Source organism: Terrapene carolina, unplaced genomic scaffold, assembly GCF_002925995.2.
Source record: "Terrapene carolina triunguis isolate 2854851 unplaced genomic scaffold, T_m_triunguis-2.0 Scaffold53, whole genome shotgun sequence".
Lineage (NCBI taxonomy): Eukaryota > Metazoa > Chordata > Testudines > Emydidae > Terrapene > Terrapene triunguis.
Window position 1 is genome coordinate 1,498,600 of NW_020664404.1, and position 21,294 is coordinate 1,519,893.

Sequence of the window (21,294 nt, forward strand, 5' to 3'; positions counted from 1 at the left end):
ATTGGTTTTTGAAATGAAATGTTTTAGACATAGATGTCAAAAGGCAGGAGTGTCATTGGGGTTGTCAGGGCCAGAGAGGGGAATAACTTCTCTGAACATGGTACTGCTCTGAAAAGTCTTTCTCTCTCTCTCAAAAAAAAATCACTTTGTGGGCTTCGATGTTCATTGTCTCTTCGTGACCGAGTATGAGAGGAGCTCAGTTTACAAGTAAACAAGTCGTTTTACTTTTTTCCCCAATACCAGCCCTGCAAATGGTGCCTGGGTTCAGAGTCAACCTGAGTTCCTTCCTTCTCACATCCCAGGACCAGTAATAAATGTTTCCAACATGCAGCACTTCCAAATTCTGGTCTCAGTGATTCTGCATTAAGTGTGGCCAATTGGAACTCAGCAAACCATTCTGTTGAAGATGCACAACGAAGAAGAGAGTCTTGCTCACTTGCCCAGAGTGCATAGCCAGCAGGAGGAAAAACAGTGAGACCATATGACCCACTACATGCAGAAACAGGTCTGCTAAGTGGTGCCATTTTTATATTAGTACTTTTCAGAACAAAACTGTACTTGAAAAACAGTTCAGGTTCCCCCCAGGTTTGAGATTTGGGGTGGATGCTTGCTTTAGCTGAAGCAGCTGACCTCTTCATAGTGCTAACCTGTGGCACTCGGATGACTGACAAGAACTAAACCATTGCAAGTGTAGGGGCTATGAATTAACCTTCTGACCAGTAGTGTACTGAGTTTGGAGGAAAATGGAAGAGATAAGTTCAAATCAGAAACATTGGGGAGGCAGAAGTCCAGTGAAAGCTCCCCCTTCTAGTAACAAAGTTACTCTGCCAAAAATAAAACTGCCTGAAAAAATGGATGGCACATACCCTGTGCAATCTATTTCACTTGTTGCAGGAGATGGATGGGTGCAATTATTTCAAACTCGGAAACATTTCTGGGAAGCAAACCAAGAAAGGGACTAAACAATATATTGCAAATTATTAGGTAACGATTAAAGAATTTGAAAGCAGCAGATGTTTTCCCTCAGTAACTGAGGTGTGTGAGTGCTCCCCGGCAGAGCAGGTCTGGTCAGTTGCTTAGTCAGGGGGAGATGAGTCAGTGACAGTTTGCACGCTGGGATTCTCTGTGTTACCTGAATGATGCTCAGCTTCACTCCTCAACACACATGGGCATCAAAGGCAGCAAGACTGCATAGCAAGTAGCGAGCTTCTCCATGACTGAAGTCAGTGCAGGTATGAAATGCAAACTGCCTTTCAAATGAGGTCTTAAATCTGATACCACTCGGGGCGCTGGAACAGGGTGGACCAGGAGGCCAGGCCCCAGCTCCTTTTAAAAGCCGGAGGGCTATGCCCTTCCACTTTTTACCGACCATAAGGGTGAGCGACAGGGGGCAGGGGACAGAGAGTAGTGAGCAGGGGCTCAGGGAGAAGAGGTGGTGTGAGGGCGGAGGCTCGTGAAGAAAGGGAGGTGTGGGGGCAGGGCCTCAGGGAGGTGTGGGGGCAGGGCCATGGGCGTCTGTGGGCCCCCCACCCACTTTTAGGGTGCTTCTGCCGCTCCTGACACCACTGCATTCTGGAGAAAGCAGAAAGCTAGAGAGCATTTTCTTAGGTAATCAATTACCCAGGATCCAATTTGCTTCCTATTCACCTTGGGAAAAACTGGGGAGCAGATGGCTCAAGGGAATGGGACATGGAGTCTTTCACCCGGAGCTAATGGAACATGCTCTCCTTTCGTAAAGAGCTTCAAGGTCTACTGATACTAAAACCCTACACACAGGCTAGGCATCAGTTGTTATTATTGAGCGTGCTCAGTTTGAAGCCAGCCTAAGCTCATCTAATTACTGTTCTGTGACTTGTGTGAGAGGAACTGCCAGGTTCAGAAAAAGCTCCCAGCGGACACGAATCCATATCACAATTGGCTCAGACCTCAGCAGAGAAGCAGAAGCTGAAGTGCATTCCCAAACCCATGGTAGAGGTGATCGCTCTAGTGCAGGGTTAAGACATACTGGCAGATAAGTGCCAGGAAGTTGCATTGCTAGCATCCCTTTTGTGGCTAACTCCATCTCCAGAAGCGTTAAACCCAGCCCTCCCTGCCAGTATGCACTGAACAGAAGGATAATACAGTTACGTTTGAAAGTACTTGCCAGGTGAGCAAGTGAGTAATGGTGGCCCCCGGTCACACTCCTAATGGGGAACTTAATCAAACTCATACCAAAATAACTATGTACATTAAGGAGCTAATCCATCAGCCAGCGAAATGCAAAACATCAACGCTTCTAAAGGAAGGAAATTCTGAAATAGAATCGTAGGGCTGGAAGGGTCCTCAAGAGGTCATCTGGTGAGTCCCCTGCACTCATGGCAGGACAAAGTATTATGTATACCAGGGGTCAGCAACCTACGGCACGCGAGCCGATTCTGAGTGGCACGCTGCCTGCCCGGTGAGAGGAGGAGGAGGAGGAGGCGGCGGCTGAGTGGGGCGAGCGGTGGGCGGGGGGGCTGAGTGGGGCGGGGGGCCGGGACACCCCCCCCCCCACCGCTCTCCCCTGTGGGGGCAGGAGGCAGAAGCTTGGTCCTGCGGCAGCCAAGCTTCCCTCCTCCCCCTTCTTCCCCCAGCTTGGTGCATTCAGGCCCCTCCTCCTCCCCCTCCCTCTCCCTGCCGGAGATGGCCCTTGCGAGGGGGAGGGGGAGCGGAGCGGCAGTGTGCTCGCTGCTCCGTAGAGCAGGCAGAGAGAGGTAGGGACGGGCCTTGGGGAAGGGGGTGGAACAGGGCATATCCCTCCCAGCCCCCTGCCATGAGCCATTCAGGGCAGGGGGCTGGGAGCACCCCCACGAGCCGAGCACCCCAGCCTTCTGCCCTGCACCCCCCACACCCAGCCTTCTGCCCTGCACCTCCACACACACCCCAGCCCTCTGCCCTGACCTCGAGTCGCCCCCAACACCCAGCCCTCTGCCCTGCACCTCCATGCACCCCCAGCCCTCTGCCCTGACCTCGAGTCCCCCCCAACACTCAGCCTTCTGCCCTGTACCCCCACACACCCCCAGCCCTCTGCCCTTACCCCTGAACCCCCCCACACATCCAGCCTTCTGCCCTGCACCCCCACGCACACCCAGCCTGTGCAAAACTGGGTACTAGGTGCTCATACCATAGATTTCTAGCTTTGAGACCAGGAGTGGAAGACATTCATCTGAAGAGAATGCACAGTACGAGACTGCTCAGGGACAAAGCCCCATCTGCAAAGTGGCCTTACAATAAGACATTACAGAAAATCTAAATGCATTTGCTCAGAATCATTTACAATATGCTCCTGTTTATCCGAAAACCTATTATCTGAACCTCTGCGTTATCCAAATCCCTTCTTTGTCCTCCAGCATGAGATACATGGGAGACAAGGAAGGGATTCAGACAATGCAGAGGTTCAGATAATAGAGCAGAGACCCCCGGCCAGGACTGCGAGGAAAACAAGGGCAAGCTCCTGGCCGTGGGGGGGGGCACGCTGTTGCTGAATGACTCCTGCCCTCTCGATCATCCAAACTCACGATTATCAAGATAAAATCCATGTCCCCCCTGCTATTCAGATAATGGGGAGGGTACTGCATACTGAATCTATCTTTATGCAAACCCTGAATGTGCTTTCTCCCCAGCCAGGAAGACACTTCTCTGGTTGGAAGACTATAAAGCTGGAATTGTGCTAAATAAAATAAAAATCTAATGATCTCAAATTTGCTCTGCAGCTAATCAAATAAAGAACATGCATGTCTCTCTTAATGGCTATAGCTTCCTCAAATTGCTATTTTATAAGTAGGGTTTTCATGGAGGCCATGTAAGGTGGCTGAAACTAGTTCCTTTATTCCCCCTCACCAAAATCTTCACTGAGGTGAAGTTAAGGTTGCAGGCAAGAATCATTGGTTTGAGTGTATATCACATTTCATGATCAGATTTAGAAACCCAGAAAATTCACAGTCAAGATTAAATATGCAAGAAACCCAAACTTGTGGAAGTATGGAAATTCACACCCAAGGTGGCCAGACTACTTTACAGGCAAAGAAGGGAAGAGGGTGGCGTAGCAGCTTCTGAGTACTGTTTTACCATCTGTCCCAAGCGTACATCTCTGATTCTAAGCAGTGATTTGTCACTGCATTAACCTCTGCTCTTATCTTGTAAGTTTAGATTTAATACTGAATTTTCTAGGCCTTTAACATTTGTTTTTCTGGACTCTAATGTTCTAGAAAGGTAATGCACATTCCAGTATTTTGTTGCAATATAGCAATAGGCTTGTATAAATCTAGCACTTGCTCAAAACTAACAGCTTTTGAGATTCAGAAAATACCAAAGTAAAACTGAGGTGGATTTTAATCAACAGCAGCCATTTACTGTGAGTAGGCTGCAGTACAAACTAAATAGCTATTATCCCTTAGAGGTGACCTACAAGGGATTTAGAAAAAAAATTGGACTTGTGCCTTCTTTTACTTTTATATGATGGACAAAGTGGCTTGAAAAGCTTTTTTTCTCTGCTTGTTTTTTTCTCTTCCTTATTAAAAGTCAGGATCACCCATTTGGGTCTTTTTATTAATTATTATTATTATTATTTTGAAAGACCAACATTGGGAATCAAAGAATGTTTATTGTAAGCCCTTGGCTTCTGTGACTCGGTCTCCGTCTGGTTCTCTGCCAATCCCTTTAAATGCTCCTTCAATGAGTCCTTCAAAGGATCCTCCTCATCCTCCTGCCAACTTTCTGTGAGAAGCCCACAGGGCTCTGACGTTAGTCTCCTTCTCTTCTCCCTCTATACCCTATCACTGGGTATTCCATTTGCAAACACAAATTCAACCACCATCTCCATGCTGTCTCTCAGTTCTGCCCCTCAGCCCCAGACCTGTCTCCTTCTGTTCAGACTGAAATCTCAGACTGTCTCTCTGACATCTGCTTGTGGCTATCTAGATGTCAGCTCAATCAGGCTAAAACTTTCCCCCGCAAGCCCTCCCTGCTACCTCCTTTCCTGATCACTGTAGACAACACCTCCATCCTGCCCATCACCCACGCTTGTAACCTGGTAACGATGACCTTCTAACAGGTCATCACTGTCAACTCAGACCTCTCTCACATTCAGGTTATACCTAAATCTTGCTGATTCTTCCTGCATAATATCTCCAAGATCTGGCCTTTACTATCCATCCAAGCAGCTAAAACCCATCCAGACCCATCAATTACGGCAACATTATTTTCTCTGGTCTTGAATGCTTCTGCAAAGGTTATTCTCCTAGCCCATTGCTTTGACCATGTCACCCCTCTCTTTGCATTCTTCCAATGGGTCCCTCTTCTCTATGCCATCAAACAGAAGCTACTTGCCTTCATGTTCAAGGCCCTTCATGGCCTGCCCCCACCTACCTATCATCTCTTAGTCATGGGTGAGATGTCAACTCCTGCCTCTGATCTGGCCAGGAGGCCAGCCTCCTTTGCCCACGTGTTTAATTTCCAAACAGTGATTTTTCCCATGCTTGGGAGGAGCTCCCTGTGAACGCCTCCAAAGCAACCTCATTATCCTCTTTCAATTCCCTCTGGAAAACTCTCCTTCACTGTGAGGCCTACCAAAAAGTTGACAGCGGTTAGGCTGCTGATGTGCTGAGACCACTATGGGGCATGTTGACCTATACTGTCTTGTTGTTACCTTGTATGCTCCCATTGCAGTGTCTGTATCCCCCCATTGTCCCTTGTGTTATACTTCGACTGTAGGCTCTCTGGAGCAGGGGCCATCTTTTTGTTCTGTGTTTGTACAGCACCTAGCACAGTGGAGTCCTGCACCATGACTAGGGCTCCTAGGTGCTACCGCAACACAAACGAATAATAATAATGAAAGGGTGATGGGTGTGCTGAATATTTAACAGATGCTTCATGTGGCCCGACTCAGTGACAACAGATGGACTGCAGCTATATCTGAGTGGTATCCGTGAGAACTGAAACGGCCACGTGGTCGGCCTTCAAAGAGGTGGGATGATTTCCTAACAAGAAGATATGGACAAGCGAAGGATGGCCAGAGCGAGAGAAGATTGGAAGACGTGTTGTGATCGGCTCAGTCTTAACTGATGAAGGACCGACAGTCTACGCAGTCTACGCTTCACTGCACTGGAGGGAACTTTGCCAGAGGATGTTGTGAAGGCCAAGACTAGATCAGGGTTCAAAAAAGAACAAGTTCACAGAGGTTAGGTCCATCAATGGCTATTAGCCAGGATGGGCAGGGATGGTGTCCCTAGCCTCAGTTTGCCAGAAGCGGGAATGGGCGACAGGGGATGGATCACTTGATGATTCCCTGTTCTGTTCATTCCCTCTGGGGCACCTGGCATTGGCCACTGTTGGAAAACAGGATTCTAGGCTAGTTGGACCTTTGGTCTGACCCAGTATGGCTGCTCGTATGTTCTTCGGGAAGGATGGTCTTGTGGCTACTGCACAGGACTTGGGCAAATTACTTAACCTCTCTGTGCCCCAGTTTCTCCATACCTACCTGCACAGGTGGGTTGTGAGGCTTGGTTCATTAAGGACCGTAAAGTACAGTGAGATCCCCAGACAGAAAGTAATAGGAGAGAGAGAGAGAAGGGTGAAGTACAGTGCGGAGGAAAGGAGAAATTATACAGTCCATTACACTGGCCTTTTCACCTCTGCAATGTAAAGGTTGCTATGTAGAAGTTTCACTGCTGGACATGCCCTCAAACCCCAGACAGTTCCTGCACTGGAGATTTCAGTGCTTATCCCCTAGATTTGCATTTGGTGCCCCGCAACACAAGTATTTAAGGACAGGGAAGCCATCACAGCCTAAGGATACAATGCTCCAGTACCAAACAACTCAGATATTCAGCTTTACTATTGCAACAGTTTGGCACATGTGAAAGAAAGGAAACTCACAGGAACAAAAGGAAATGTCAGACCGGATCAGACCAGTGGTCTACTTGCAGCTGGTCTACGCTGCAAAGTTTTGCTGGCATAGCTAAGCTAGTTAGGAGTGTGAAAAAAACACCCCACTCCACCCTGCCGACATAGCTATGCTAACAAAACCACTGGTGTAGCTGCAACTGTGCTGACGAAAGAGTGCTTCCATCCCTTAGCTAATGTCAGTCAGCAAGGTGATGTAAGAGAACTCCTATCAGCTTACACAGGCCTGTAACTAGCCCCCCACTTCGAACTAAGGTACGCAAATTCAGCTACGTTAATAACATAGCTGAATTCAAAGTACCTTAGTTCGAACTTACCGCGGGTCCAGACGCTGCAGGCAGGCTCCCCCGTCGATGCCGCGTACTCCTCTCGCCGAGCTGGAGTACCGGCATCGACGGCGAGCACTTCCGGGATTGATCCATCGCGTCTAGACAAGACGCGATAAATCGATCCCAGAAGATCGATTGCTTACGGCTGGACCAGGAAGTAAGTGTAGACCTGCCCACAGTCTCTCACACTAGGGGGCTCTGCTGGCAGAGCTATACCGGAGAAAGCTCCAGTGCAGACAAGCCTTCAGGTTACTATCCTGTTTCTTGCCAGTGGCAACCGCAGATGCTGCAAAAAGAACGTGCAGAGCACCACAGAACACAGAGAGGGTTGCAGTCGGGATCTCTCACACTTCAGGGCAGAAAAATACTAAACCCAGGTGCCTCCCATACAGAGCAGAGATGCAAGTGCCTAGATCTCTCTCTCAGCTGCAGCTAGCTTTATCTTTTGGACTGTACCCCCAAATAAGCCCATATGTTTGCTGATAGACTCACCTACACCACAATATGGTTTTTTTTTTTTTAAATTAAGAAACAAACAGGCCATAGAAGAATCTCAGATTGTTTTTACAGGTGTTGATTTCCCTTTGGAAGCCGCAGTGAAGAAGAGGCGGGAACAACTACCAGTACTGCAGAAATATAGCCTGTAATTAGAAGGCACTTCTTGTGTTCACAGCAGCTGGTTATATTAACCCTCCTTTCAGGGTCAGCATAAAGACAACTATGAAAGCAGCAGCCAAGGTTCTACTGTTGCAGAGAAGACACTGGGGTGTCCAAATGGGGATGAGTGAAGTGAGATTTTAAGCCAGCCGTTAACTCCATGGTATAATCTTCCTCTGGACAGATGCTCCTACCTCACCGGTCTGGGAAGACAGTATAGCGAGAATGCATTTCCTATGCAAGAATAAAATTTATATGCTCCATTGCACCTGTTGCGAGATACAGGTTTGCGCCATAATTAAACACAAGTACAAGGCTGCAGTGTGAATTTGCTGCTGACTGCCAGCAACTAAATTACAATATCCTTTTCAAAGTGATATGAGATGCATTGCTGTTTGGCCTCAGACTGCAGCTTGGTTGAGATTAATGACAAAGAGGCACGAACATTACTAGAGAAGGGAGCAGAGGGGAAAAAAGAAATACTTAAAGGCATCCTGCGAAGGCGAAAAAATAATTGTGTTTTGTGCACTTCTGCTTCTTTACCGTGAATGAAGAATGCCTGAAATAAGAGATCTCTTCTCAATACTCCTGGAACAAGATTTTTTAATATTTGTTTTTATTCCCCCCACAGGGTTTGCCTAGCCTGTTCTTCCTGGTGGACTCTATCGACAACTGAGGAAGAAGTATATTTATCCCATACCAAGCACATAAAACCTGAATCATTGCCGCCAAGTGTCATGATTTTATCTCAAGCCTCATTATAAGTGGTATTTCTCTTAAAGCCCTAGCCTATGGAGTCATGTTATTACATAAAAAAATTACAGATTACATTTAATGTTTCTAGTTCTCATACTTGTGGAGAAAAGCTCAAGAATGCAAACACTAATAATAATAGGACACAAATAAGATGACCCAAAATGTATTTTTTCCCCTTCAAATCTCATGATTTTAAGCCAGTCTCGTGATTTCGGTGGCCCAACTCATGATTTTTGCTTGGGACTGACACTACTGCTACTTGCAAGGGGCACCTTATTCAGAATGTTTAAACGCTGGTTTTGTCAAGAGAATGGGCCTTTTCACAGACTGGCCTAGCTCAGCACACAGGCACTATGTGCTTTGCTCTGTGTGCAAACAACACAAGCAGAGAAAATGGCATGCTCCCCAATTTCCAAAGGGCTGTCCACAGTAGTGATCGTGTCTGTTTGACTTTGATGCTCTGTTCTAACCAGGTGCAGGGACAGGTAGGGACAAGCCAGGCTGAAACTAAGGAACAGGAAAGAGAGAGCATGTTTAAGAAATAGCCTCAGATCTGAATTTCGCAGCTTGGACTCCTCTCTAGTGTATTTCCAGAGCACAAGAATGAGGAGAGAAAGAGGGATACAGAGGCAGAAGTTGCTGAAGTATTATGGTGAATTACGGCAGCATTACAGCCCTAGCGAATGCACCAAGCCCAGTGTTTTTATATGACTGTATTAAGCAGGCACCACCAGACAGTATAATGGGGCACTGCATTCCAGCACCTGTTGCTGCTATTTACAGATGAGCTGCCCCCCGTAATAATTTTCTAATGAGAGTTGAAGGAACAAATGACCTTTCTGGTTAGGGCTGTGATGCTGTTGATTTAGCTCTGATTGTCTAGCACGTGTAATAGGCTGGAGCGTCATGTAATCAAAAGGATTCGCCATCTTTGTCTTTCCCTCGGTAAAAAAAAACAGGCAAAGCAGGGAGCGAAGAACAGCATTTTTCGGATACTTTTGAATATAAAAGAGATTTTAAAAAGACAAAACTTCAGTGGAGGAAACCCTGGAAGTTTAATGAGTCTTTTGTCTTGACATGTTTTTCCTATGACCCAACAGAAGTATAAGCTGCTGCTTCTTGGCCTGGATCCAATGGCATATTAGTTTCACTTTGACACATCCTTTACCAGAGGGACAAGAGTATAACCTGTGTTTGCAGAGGAAAGATTCAAACCAATAGCTCTTTTCTATCGTCAACTACCTTGTTTCTAACTGTAGTGGAAGATTATTTTTCTCGTTGTTTCTGAGTCCCTTCAATTGCTGGGTGATTTGCATAAAGAAAAAAACCCCAAGCCATCATGGGTCTTACAAGATAAGATATGCATAAAATATACTAAGAATCTCTCTCCTGAACTGGGTCATGGAGGGGCTGGGCTGGGCTAAAGTGGTGTTATATAGCTTCCAATACTGTGCTCATTTTGTCTGTGTGCTCACAAGCACACACACAATTTCAATCAATTAAATACACCATTCAAAACAAATACATGCTTTGCAAACACACACACACACACACACACACAAAGACAGATCAAAAATACTGCATTGTTTAACTGCTTTATAAAGAAGCAGTTAAACAATGAAAGAAACAAGCTATAAGCAAAATTTCTAATACCCCTTATCCCCAAATACAGTGGAAATCTAGCTTTGGGAACAATAATTGCTTAAAGGAATATGCCCACAAGGAAATTTCTTATTCTGCCACTAGTGGCAGGTATTTCATTGGACAATTGGAATATAAACTTTTCTGTCGGGGCAGAAATTAACACCTGTGCAGGAAGTCAGCATGAGGGCTATTTAAATCCTAATTTGAGAGCATAGGCTACATGCTGGCCTTCTGCATGGGGGTGAAATTCACCCTTTGAATGAGGATCATGGAAACATGAGCAAGCCCTTGAGTTTTGTTTCCTTACAAGCAGTCTTAGAGCTACCAGCAGCAACTGACAGGCAAACCTCAGTCCTGATAAGGACCCAAGATTTCAGGAAAGACGGTGCTGCGGCTAAATCACAACTAGGACACAGGACACTTTGATTCTGCTCCCAGTTCTGCCACTGACTCCCTGAAAGATCTTCGCCAGACCAATCTGCCTTTCCGGGCCTCAATTTGCCATGAGTGTGTGAGGATTAATAGGTCTATGGTGCTTTGAGAGCTTTGCTGCTATTATGGATAGTTTCCCCATTTTGCAGATTAGGAAACTGAAGCACAAAGAGATTGTGACCTGCCCACCATCACACTGAATCGGTAGAGCTAAGAATACAACACAGGAGCCCAGTCCCAGGGTCTAACCCTTAGAGCACACTTCCAAAGTGGTGTCACCACAGAACTGGACAACTTCTTAGAATGAATGGGGGAATTTATGATAAGACAAAGGAAGTGAACACAATTCAAAAAGTACATAAACCAAGTGGCAGTTTAAGTGCTTAGCAAGTCTTTACTCCCACTGTGATGGAATTATAAACAATACGTTGGTTATGTACAATAGCCAAGGCTTTCAAAAGTGCGTAGTGATTTTAGTAGCCCAACGTGAGACATCTGAAGGAGCCCTAAGTGTCTGGGAGCAGCTACTATTAATTTTTCTTTACCAGTGACTCAAATAAGAAGCACCTAATTGAGTTATACAGTCAATGCACACAAGTCAGAAATGGCATATGAGATAACATATTTAATAGGGCTGTCAAGCGATTAAAAAAATTAATCGCAATTAATCGCGTTATTAAACAATAACAGAATACCAATATTTAAATATTTTTGGATGTTTTCTACATTTTCAAATATATTGATTTTAATTACAACACAGAATACAAATTGTACAGTGCTCACATGAGGTGAATTGAAAATACTATTTCTTTTATCGTTTTTACAGTGCAAATATCTGTAATAAAAATAATAATATAAAGTGAACACTGTACACTTTGTATTCTGTGTTGTAACAGAAATCAATATATTTGAAAATGTAGAAAAACATCAAAAATATTTAATAAATTTCAATTGGTATTCTATTGTTTTACAGTGCAATTAATCGCGATTAATTTTTTAAATCATGATTAATTTTTTTTAAGCTAATCGCATGAGTTAACTGCATTTAATTGGTAGCCCTAATATTTAATATTACTTCATAGCTATTAAAAGCCTCCAGTGAAATAGAAATTGAAGACTGAATAATAAAGACACTTCATCATTTATCTATATCCAGCAGGAAATCCCATTATATCAGGTAGCAATAGGGATTAAAAAGTGTTTAAAGAGGCCAGAAGAGAAAGTCAAGGACAAGTAATTAATTTGGAAATATTAATCTCTTCCATTGTCTAGTGGGAAGTGCTCTACAGACACTGGCTCTTGGGAAAGAAATTTTTCAAGTGATTAAACTGCTGACCATAAAAGTGATGGCAGAATATTTAGCAAAATAGGGAAGGTGGCAGGATTCTGACAAATTATTTGAGAACTAGGAGCTGCTTGGATGGTCAAAGAGGCAGGAAATATTATAGTGCCAGGGCTTTTGAGTCTAAATGCAACATGTTCAACAGAGTCAAACTTGAAATGGCAAAATATAAGGCACACTTGGTACTGTAAACTTAATTATATAAAGCAAATATGCTGATAATGCATTAGAAAAAAAAACACAGGCAGGGGGTCAAAGTCCATATGCAGGAATTCAGGGCTTTGTCTTACCCACCCATGTCCCGATTTTTCACACTTGCTATCTTGTCTCCCTACTTAGGCCAGGAAATGTATAAGAATTGCTCATCCTATCGAAAGTCTGTAATGCAGTATGTACTCACCGCCCAGCCAATTTATGCTTAATCCTTATTTTGCTTGTTCAGCATTTATCTTCTGTTTGACAAGTGTTGCAAAAACAAATGTAGAAGAGCTTTGCTGCAGTAACATATGCTCCAATGAAAGCTTCGGTTTTATATATTACCACCTTATCAATAAAATTTCAGTGCTGCATTAAAATAAATTCTTTGCAGTAATTTAAAGCGATTAATACGGTAAAGCACATCCTGAAAACTATATTGCTGTGAATAGGTTTTTAGGTAAACAACGTATATCCTCTCTGTGTGTAAGCTTCACCCCTTTCTTAGGGCTGCCGAGGTGGGATAAACAATAACAGTATGTAGAATCATGGAATCGTGGAACTGGAAGGGACCTTGAGAAGTTAACTAGTCCAGTCCCCTGCACTCGTGGCAGAACTAATTAATGCTAAATATCAAGTCCCAATCAGGACTCCCTCTGTTTTAGCCTCTAGTATATTATTATATGTCCCTAGCTTGGGTTCTTCTGGTAGCTGTTCCAAGCACCTTATGTCAAAATTAAATGGGTCCATTAAACATGCAGTCAGCTGAGAAAGCAACTCAAAACCAATCAGTTTAGAAAACAAGCCCCAAATCTGGCCATAAATGCTGCAGATTCATACTATTCAGTAAACAGATTCCTTTCACCATGAAAGACTGACTGGATCGCACGTCTGCACTGTTAAGAGAATATTTTGTAGCAGGCACAGATAAACTGTATGCATCAATGCATGCCATAACCTTTCTTCAGGAGCAAATAAAAATAGAAAAAAATTACCACATATCCAATATTTTAGGCCATCACAGGTTAATTGGCGAGGGATGTGACTGGTGACACAAGAGTATGCTCAAGAAAGTTGTCTAGCAACCAGGGCCGGCTTTAGGTTTTTTGCTGCCCCAAGCAAAAAAAATGTTTGGCTACCCCCCACCCCAGCCCTGGGCTACCCCCTGCACCTCCCAGCTGCCCCAGCCCTGGGCTCTCCCCCCTGCCGCCCCAGCCCTGGGCTCTCCCCCCTCCACCCACACCCCCTGCTGCCCACCAATGCCCCCACCCACCCACACCCTGCCACCCCAGCCCTGGACTCTCCCTCCTCCACCTGCACCCCCCTGACACCCCAACTCTGGGCTCTCCCCCGCCAACTGCACCCTCTTTCTGCCCCAGCCCTGGGTCACTGGTAACTCACTCCCAGGGCGGGTCATTCAGCAGGAATTCTAGATGTGCACAGAACACAAGACAGGATTGGTTCCCAAGTGGAACAATTTTCAGCTTGTGTGATTGGAGGATATCTGGATGCATATTATAAGACTGTCCTACATAAATGAGGAAAAGCTGAGGTGCTATTATTCTTTTGTTCCACTCTTTGTTTCTATGGGGAATTTGCCAATGCAATATCACTGTCTTCCTTTTAAACAAATAAAACTAAAAAAAAAAAAAAAAGGCAATGGCTGTTGAAAATAGCAATTCCAGTCCTAATAACCACTGGGAAGCATTTCTTGCTCAATTTTATCCTACTTTTTCTACAGCAAATTACAATGGATCAGTATATTTGATTTGGGAGAAATGAAGTAACAGCTGCCCAAATTGAGCTTGAGCCCTCCTGAATGTTGAGGTGTTCAAATCTGGAAGGCAGGTGCTAGATTCTCTTTCTGAATATTAGCTAAATCTGGAAAGGAAATGTCAATTTCTGCTTCCATGTCTCAGAAGTGGAAATCCTCCTAAGTGCCTGGTACTGTATCTAAAGCTGCCCAGGTCCAGAGCCTCCCCTCCCTTACTTTTCATTTTAAATTCTAGTGGGATCCACGTACCTCCCTTGCTAGGCTTCAAACAGAGAGGGGCCCTGTCCATTTAGTCCACCCAATTCTTTCTTTGGGGGATGCAAGGTGAGGTCACACCAGTATCCCTAATCCAGGCTGGGCATGTCTTCTGAAGGGGATCTCTAGGGCAAAGCCTTCTACTCCTTGGGCACACTTGTTCCCCGTTCACAGTGCCACCACTTCTAGCAGTGAGCTCTCCCTTCACAGCAAGCTGCAGCATGAGGTTTCAGCTACCATACTCCCTCCCCCTTCCTTTCCTGTTGATAGCGGCCAAGGGAATGCTGGGAAATGTAGTTCTTTGCCTGCTCCAGGGCTGGCTCTATAGGCAGGGAGCTAACCAAGGAACTACAGCTCCCAGAGCCCCCTGTTGGTTCTCAGCTCCCAGGCTGGATCCCTTCCGGCTGCCGCCCCTGAAAATGGGCTGCCCCAAGCACCTGCTTGCTTTGCTGGTGCCTAGAGCCGCCCCTGCTAGCAACATACCAATGTGATTAGAATAGTGTACCTGATTTACAGTGATTTATTCCTCTGAACTACAGGATGCAGTAACAACCGTTGGTGCTGACAAAGTGCATTGCTACTGGCAACAATGTGTGTTCACGGCTAAGTAAAACGAGGACATTGGACCGACAGTTTCTATGAACACCCTTGTCTTGCAGATATAGGTTTCTGCTTAAGAACTAATTGATGATCTTTCAATGCTGTGCACTCCCTCTGGAACAGGGAAAGTTCCCCTTTTGTGTCAATGTATATCTTGATGTTTACATTCAAAGAATTCTCTGTAAACAAAAATTGGAGGTGAAGCAGAACCAGTTTTGTGGGGGTTCACATGAGATGGGACCGGAATCCAAACCACTTCTGGTTTTGCAAAATCAAAGCCGAGAGTTAATACTTGTTGGGACAATATAGCAGAGGAGCCCAGGGCTACAGATATGCTCCAGAAGATGGTGGTCCCCCCTCATATGGTCTTACTTCTGGAAGCTCACTGAAGCAGTGGCCTGCATTAAGGACAAAGTACCTAATTTCATTCCAACAGTCTATAAAGGACACAGCAATGTCCATTCTCCTACAGGAGTGAACACAAAACAGTTCAATACGTTACTTGCAGATTTTACCTGGCAAGAAGCCAGAAGCCCCAAAGTGCTTAATGCTCAGTTGGCTAACACCAGGATACGTATAGCTGTTAAATTTTTGGAAAGGAAAACAAGAAGAGCTTTCCCATGTCCTTTCACCCCAGGATGTACCCATACATTACATTGCACTTAGCTGAAGAAGTGTGAAAGCCCATCTAATTTTAGCAGATCAGTACAGCAGGTAACAACCATCCTTCCCTATGTCCTCTTCAGAGGAAGCAGAGGACCATTTTCCAGCTGTGACACAAAACTGGAGGTGAAAATAAAGTAGATTTCCCCCCTTTCACATAACCCTGTAAGTAATGATTGGAAAAGGGCAAGTGGGCAAGTCCCTTAGGATGATGATAGTGAACGACAAAGAGTTCTCACGTACCTGTGGAAGCAGCAAGGAACAAACTATCCCAAAAGTGACTTCAAAGTTGTCTTTAAACCACAGGCCAACTGCATGGATACAGCCTCGCACATGGATAACGTCAACCAGTTGCAGTCGCTGCAAGCAGAACAAAACCAGGGAGTAAGATATTTTGAAAGCCAATGGGAGTTGGGAGCCTAACTGCTCTTTGTGCCTTTGAAGTGATCCAGGTTGCCAGTGATTAGATTCCAAGGTATATGTTACACTCGGAGGTAACTTATTTCTTTGCAATATTCACTTCCAAAGCTTTTTATACTAGGTATGTAAAAAATGCATCTTTTTAAAGAGTGGATGCAATTCTTACACAATGCACTGAAATTAGGGTAAACCTCATGGCTAACCTTCACTTTCCTTGTGCATTTAACATTCAAACCCAAAGCCTTTCTACCTAAAACTATAACAACTTCAGCCAGATCAGTTTGATCTGCATTTTTCGGCTGTGGTTACTAGATGTATTTTCTGTGAGATCTCTGAAAGTGCGTCACCATGCACAGACTTCTCTCTTTCCTAAATGAGCCCATCTGTCTGCTAAAACCTGGGAACAAAATAAGGGACAGCCATAAATGCTAAAAAAGGATTGCTCTTACGTGGCTGTAATTTCACTGGCCTTGATAGAATTTGTGCAGTGCAGTAGCAGCAAAATGCATCACAGTAAATTATGGGTATTGACCTCCCCTGCCTACAATGGAGGCCTATTAAAATGACCTATGATATCTAAGGTATTGGAGCACATTTGAGTCAGCAGCTGTGTTTAACTTGTGTATCTGCATTGGGCTTATGGTACTGCTGTTGCTTTTCTTAATCCCATTGAGAGAACAGAGGCTGCATTTTGATGATGTATGATTTTAAGAGGAAACTAGCTGCAAAATATTCAGGATACGAAAAAAAACTAATCCAGAGCCTTAGAGATCATTCACAAATTAGAAGACAAAAAGGGGTGAATTCTAGTCTCATTTATCTGGTGTATCCCAGTTTGGAACGGGCCCAAGAAAGACTCCTTCAGCTCAGAAAGATGTGTCATGGTCTGTGAGATGGAGTCTAGCACTTCTGCTGAGTCACTGGTTTAAATCCAGTCCAGGTTAATAGTGGCCAAAAATCGTTAGCATAGGCAGCCTAAATGAAGTAAGTTGACAGTCTTTAGAGTGCACCTGTGCATCCACAAGACAAAACGATTGCACAGCTAATACCCCCATTGGCAGTTTTCGAAAAGATGGGAGACTGAATCCACTTGAGGGCTAAGAGCTGTATTAGGGGAACTTTGTCTTGCTACTGTTATCAACACACTGAAATTTACAAGCATTCAGAACAGGGAGGTCATGGGGCAGATGGTTGATTTCACCTTCTTAAAATTCCTATTGCACATTGCTATAAACTGGAAATTTTAATTATGCTTCTATAATATTATAGACATGGACCAAACAGATTCAGGGCTACATTACAACTATGCCAGCTCGAACTTTGTGTTACAGGTGATAAAAGGGCACTGTGCCAGGGGGGGTATCTGGAAGCATCATACCTATGCTGTGCAGGAGCTGGGGAAAACAGTGCTCAGAAAAAGCAACAAACCAAACCAAACCAACTGCAGCGTGTGCTCCTAGCAGCATTGTTAGGTGTATAGTATGGGCAGGGCTCTGTCCATGTACCCATTTCCACCTGGTCATGTGCCGTTTGGGGCGTACAGCACTGTAAGTAGTGCTAATGGTCCTCTCCACGCATACCCTGTGCTCACAAAGCACTAGCTTTAATATTGAGACACCTGCAATTCGGCCCTTAATGTTATAGTCAATGAGATAATCCTGTATGTACATGTAATGTACCATATCTGGAAAGGTCAAGCATTGATCCCTGGATCTAGAAGCATGAACCTCTACTGCCTGAGCTAAAACATAGCCTCAAAGGCTGTTCTGGAAATAAGAGAACAGAATATCCAGTTCCCTGAAGTCCCCAAATCAGATCACTCAGGAATTCAGTGTCGGAAAACAATCTAGTTGCTGTTACTTAGAGAAAATGCTAATAGGCATATAAACACCATCTCTCCCTCTCTACTGCATGCCCAAATCCCATCCTACACAAACAGTTTTCCAGCAAACCACCATTGCCTTTTGCACTCCATCAGTTCGGTCTTTGACTTGCCTTCAGATTTCATAATTCCCTCTCCTTTACATAGAAACAAAACCCAGAGCAGCACGAGTTTCTAAGCCGGGGTGGCCAACCTGAGCCTAAGAAGGAGCCAGAATTTACCAATGTACATTGCCAAAGAGCCACAGTAATATGTCAGCAGCCCCCCATCAACTTCCCCCACCCGCTCCCAGCGCCTGCCGATCAGCAACTCCTGATCAGCTGCTTTGTGGCGTGCAAGAGGCTCTGGGGGGGAGGGGGAGGGGGAGGAGCGAGGGCACTGCAGCTCAAGGGAGGGGGGAGTAGGGGCAGGGCCAGGGGTTGAAGAGTGAGCCCCCCCCGGGCACACTGGAAAGTTGGCACCTGTAGCTCCAGCCCTGGAGTCGGTGCCTTTACAAGGAGCCGCATATTAACTTCTGAAGAGCCGCATGTGGCTCTGGAGCCCCAGGTTGGCCACCCCTGTTCTAAGCCTTTGAGATGATCTGTTTGCTGAATTCCAGACAGACTGAAGGCTTTTTGTTTACCCACCCAGAGTGTCAAGCTCTGAATTTGGGGTAATGACAACAGGTGTGTGTTGGTCTAGTAGTCAGAGCAAATCACTAGGAAACAACTCTTTGGTTCTGTTCCTACCTCTGAAGCGGGGCTGCTCAGCACCCTCAGCCCTCTCTAATGGAAGCTGACGATGGCTAGCACCTTTCAGATAGGCCCTGTATGACCTTGGGAAAATGACTTAGCCTGTCTCTGCCTCTGTTACCTGTCAATTGTATAGAATATTACCTACCTCACGGGGGTATCCTGAGGCTTAATGCTAAATAATAAATTGTTGCACTTCTGGCACCTTCCTCCAGAGGATCTCAAAACATTTCACATCAAGTAGAAGAGATGCATGGACCAGACTCCGGTGAGGAAGGGAAGTATGGTGCCCATTTTACAAGATGTGGAAATTGAGGCATGCTGCTCCTAGATCACACAGTCGGATAGATACAGAACGGAACCATGGTCTCCCGACATCCAGTCCTGGGATCTACCCACAAAACCAACCTGCCTCATTTTTAATTAATCGTTGTGAAGGAGGAAAGGTGCTGTAAAACTGCAAATCGTTATTTTTATTAGGAGTTTTTACAGATTGTCTCTAATGCACTTAAAAAAGCACTCAGAGACTGTAAACTCTTTGGGGCAGGGACCCTCTGTTCTTTAGCACAAGGGGGCCCTGATCCTTGAGAAGGGTGGACAGGTGCTACTGCAATACAAATAAATAACAATACTATATAAATAACGTGTTCCACAACACCATCTGCCACTTCTGAGAGAAGAGATTCCTATAGGTGGGGCAACTTCAGGCTATCAGGAACTCAGCTGGCCCCAGCATGGTCATTAAGCAGCTCAATGAGCTTGGCTGGGCCCAATAAACCCTCCTTAAGTGACTGTGGCCCTGACCATTGGCTTGTCTCCGACCACACTTCTACTTCTGCTCCGACCACTAGACTGCATCGCCTACGCCCCAGTGTGTTACACAGGCCTTAGTTGGTGGGATTAACAAGTTATCCACCTTGAAGAGCTCAGCAGTACTCATTGGTCAACCATCTGGGGTAAGAGCAGCTCCCCCCCCACACACACACATTGTGGGTTGGCTACAAAAAGAAAAGCAATTGCACAGAGAGAGCAATCTCTGGGCAGCCGTGGAGAGGAGAAGCAGCCCCACAAACCAAAGATGACACCCTCCTCCGAGATGCATACTCAGAGATTAAACAGGATGACAGTGAAATGCTACCTCAGTGAAGTAGGTGAGTATGACAGGTGAGGACACTCCCCACGTGATTCCAAGCCTTTTTAAGACCGTAGACAACCTTCCTGTCAGATCTGGAGTTGAAAGCCTTTCAAAGGGCAAACCAACCTGTCATGAAAACGCACAATTCATACACTTTGCTTTACCCCCTTTTGGTTGTTGTTGTTTGACAGGCTGCACCGTGCCCTCCTCACCTTTTTAATTATCATGTTTGTCACATAGAATCAGCTGGGGACGAGGAGATGACAGGTTTAATGATCTTTCTAAGCTATGAACACAAGTTTCTATTTGCAGTGGACATGTTTATTTTCGGAGGCATCATGCTTCTGGGCTCAGGATCTGCATGACAAGCCAGTTGTAATTGATACATCAGACAGTCCTTTATAAAGAAGAGTTTAGCATTCTGGCTTTCTGATTTCTTTTTCTATTTGCGAAGCAGCTTTTTAACTTAATTATTCCCAAATGAATAATGTGTGGGTGGGAAAGGTTCTGGGTGAACGCCCTTTATTACATAGCTACTAAAGAGCATTTTACAGCATATACGTTTGTATTTATAGCGGCAGCTTAAGCTTGAGCTTCCATGGTTTGTCTTCCCCTTTGACAGTAATGAAATCTTTCCTTTCCCCATTAGCCAACTAACAGAAATCATAGTTATGTATAGAATTAACTAGGTGGCAGGGCAAGGTGCCGCATGACAAATTTCATTCTAATGTGGCAAGGATGGCTCAGTGGTCTAATAATCAGACTTGAAAGTTGCTAGAGGTAAAGGTTCAAATTTGGCCCTTGGCCTTTCTGAATTTGATAAGTTGCGCTCCATTCAATTTACTCATTATAGACGAGACCTTAAAAGTCCCAAGGCCTTCTCCGCTCTGTGCAGACCTTACAAATCTGAGGATGCTTATGATAAGAGTGGGGGTCGTGCTCTGGCAGCATTGTTAACAAATGTTATGCTCCTCCCATGGCTGAGGCAGGGACCAGGTCTCTCTCTCTGTTTGGACAGCAGCTGGCACAATGAGGTCCTGATCTTCCTGGAGTTGCTGAGAGTGACCCGAATATTAAGCATATAACAAGAATAATAAATTACAGTGATTGTGTGGGGAACCAAGTGACTGCTGCATGCCCCTCTCCAGAGATGGATGCCCTGCATTTTAGTGGAGACATGATGTCCTTAGGAATGAAAGGTGCTTAAAAAAAAAAAAAAAAAAAAAAAATCAGCTATTTATCTGTCTTGTGGTAATGACTATTAGGCCCAGTCATGGATCCTACTGTGCTAGGTGCTGTACAGACATTACAGCAAGACAGTCACTGCCCCAAAAACTGACACCACAAGGAATTTCTGTCCATCGCTCAGGCTGCTGGAAAGCGGACTGCTATTCTCGGATAGAAGGTGTTTTTTTTTTTAAACGAAACCCATCACAAAAATAGCTTAGTTATAAAAATACAGAGAAAATACCCCCAATTAAGCCTTCCTCAGCTCATCAGCTATTAGAAAGAAGGTACATTTATTAATTTGTTTAGTTCTGATGCAGCAGAGGATTGG

The 21,294-nt window shown here is 44.9% G+C and overlaps 1 protein-coding gene across 1 annotated transcript in view; it reads right to left on the reverse strand.

Annotated features, from left to right (window-relative positions):
• The window catches only part of LOC112114429 (tetraspanin-15-like), a 201,036-nt gene that overhangs the window by 22,914 nt on the left and 156,828 nt on the right, over positions 1 to 21,294 (reverse strand). The window contains exon 8 of the mRNA XM_026657379.2: positions 15,812 to 15,928. Coding sequence (XP_026513164.2) covers positions 15,812 to 15,928 — 117 coding nt within the window. The remainder of the gene's footprint in view (positions 1 to 15,811; positions 15,929 to 21,294) is intronic.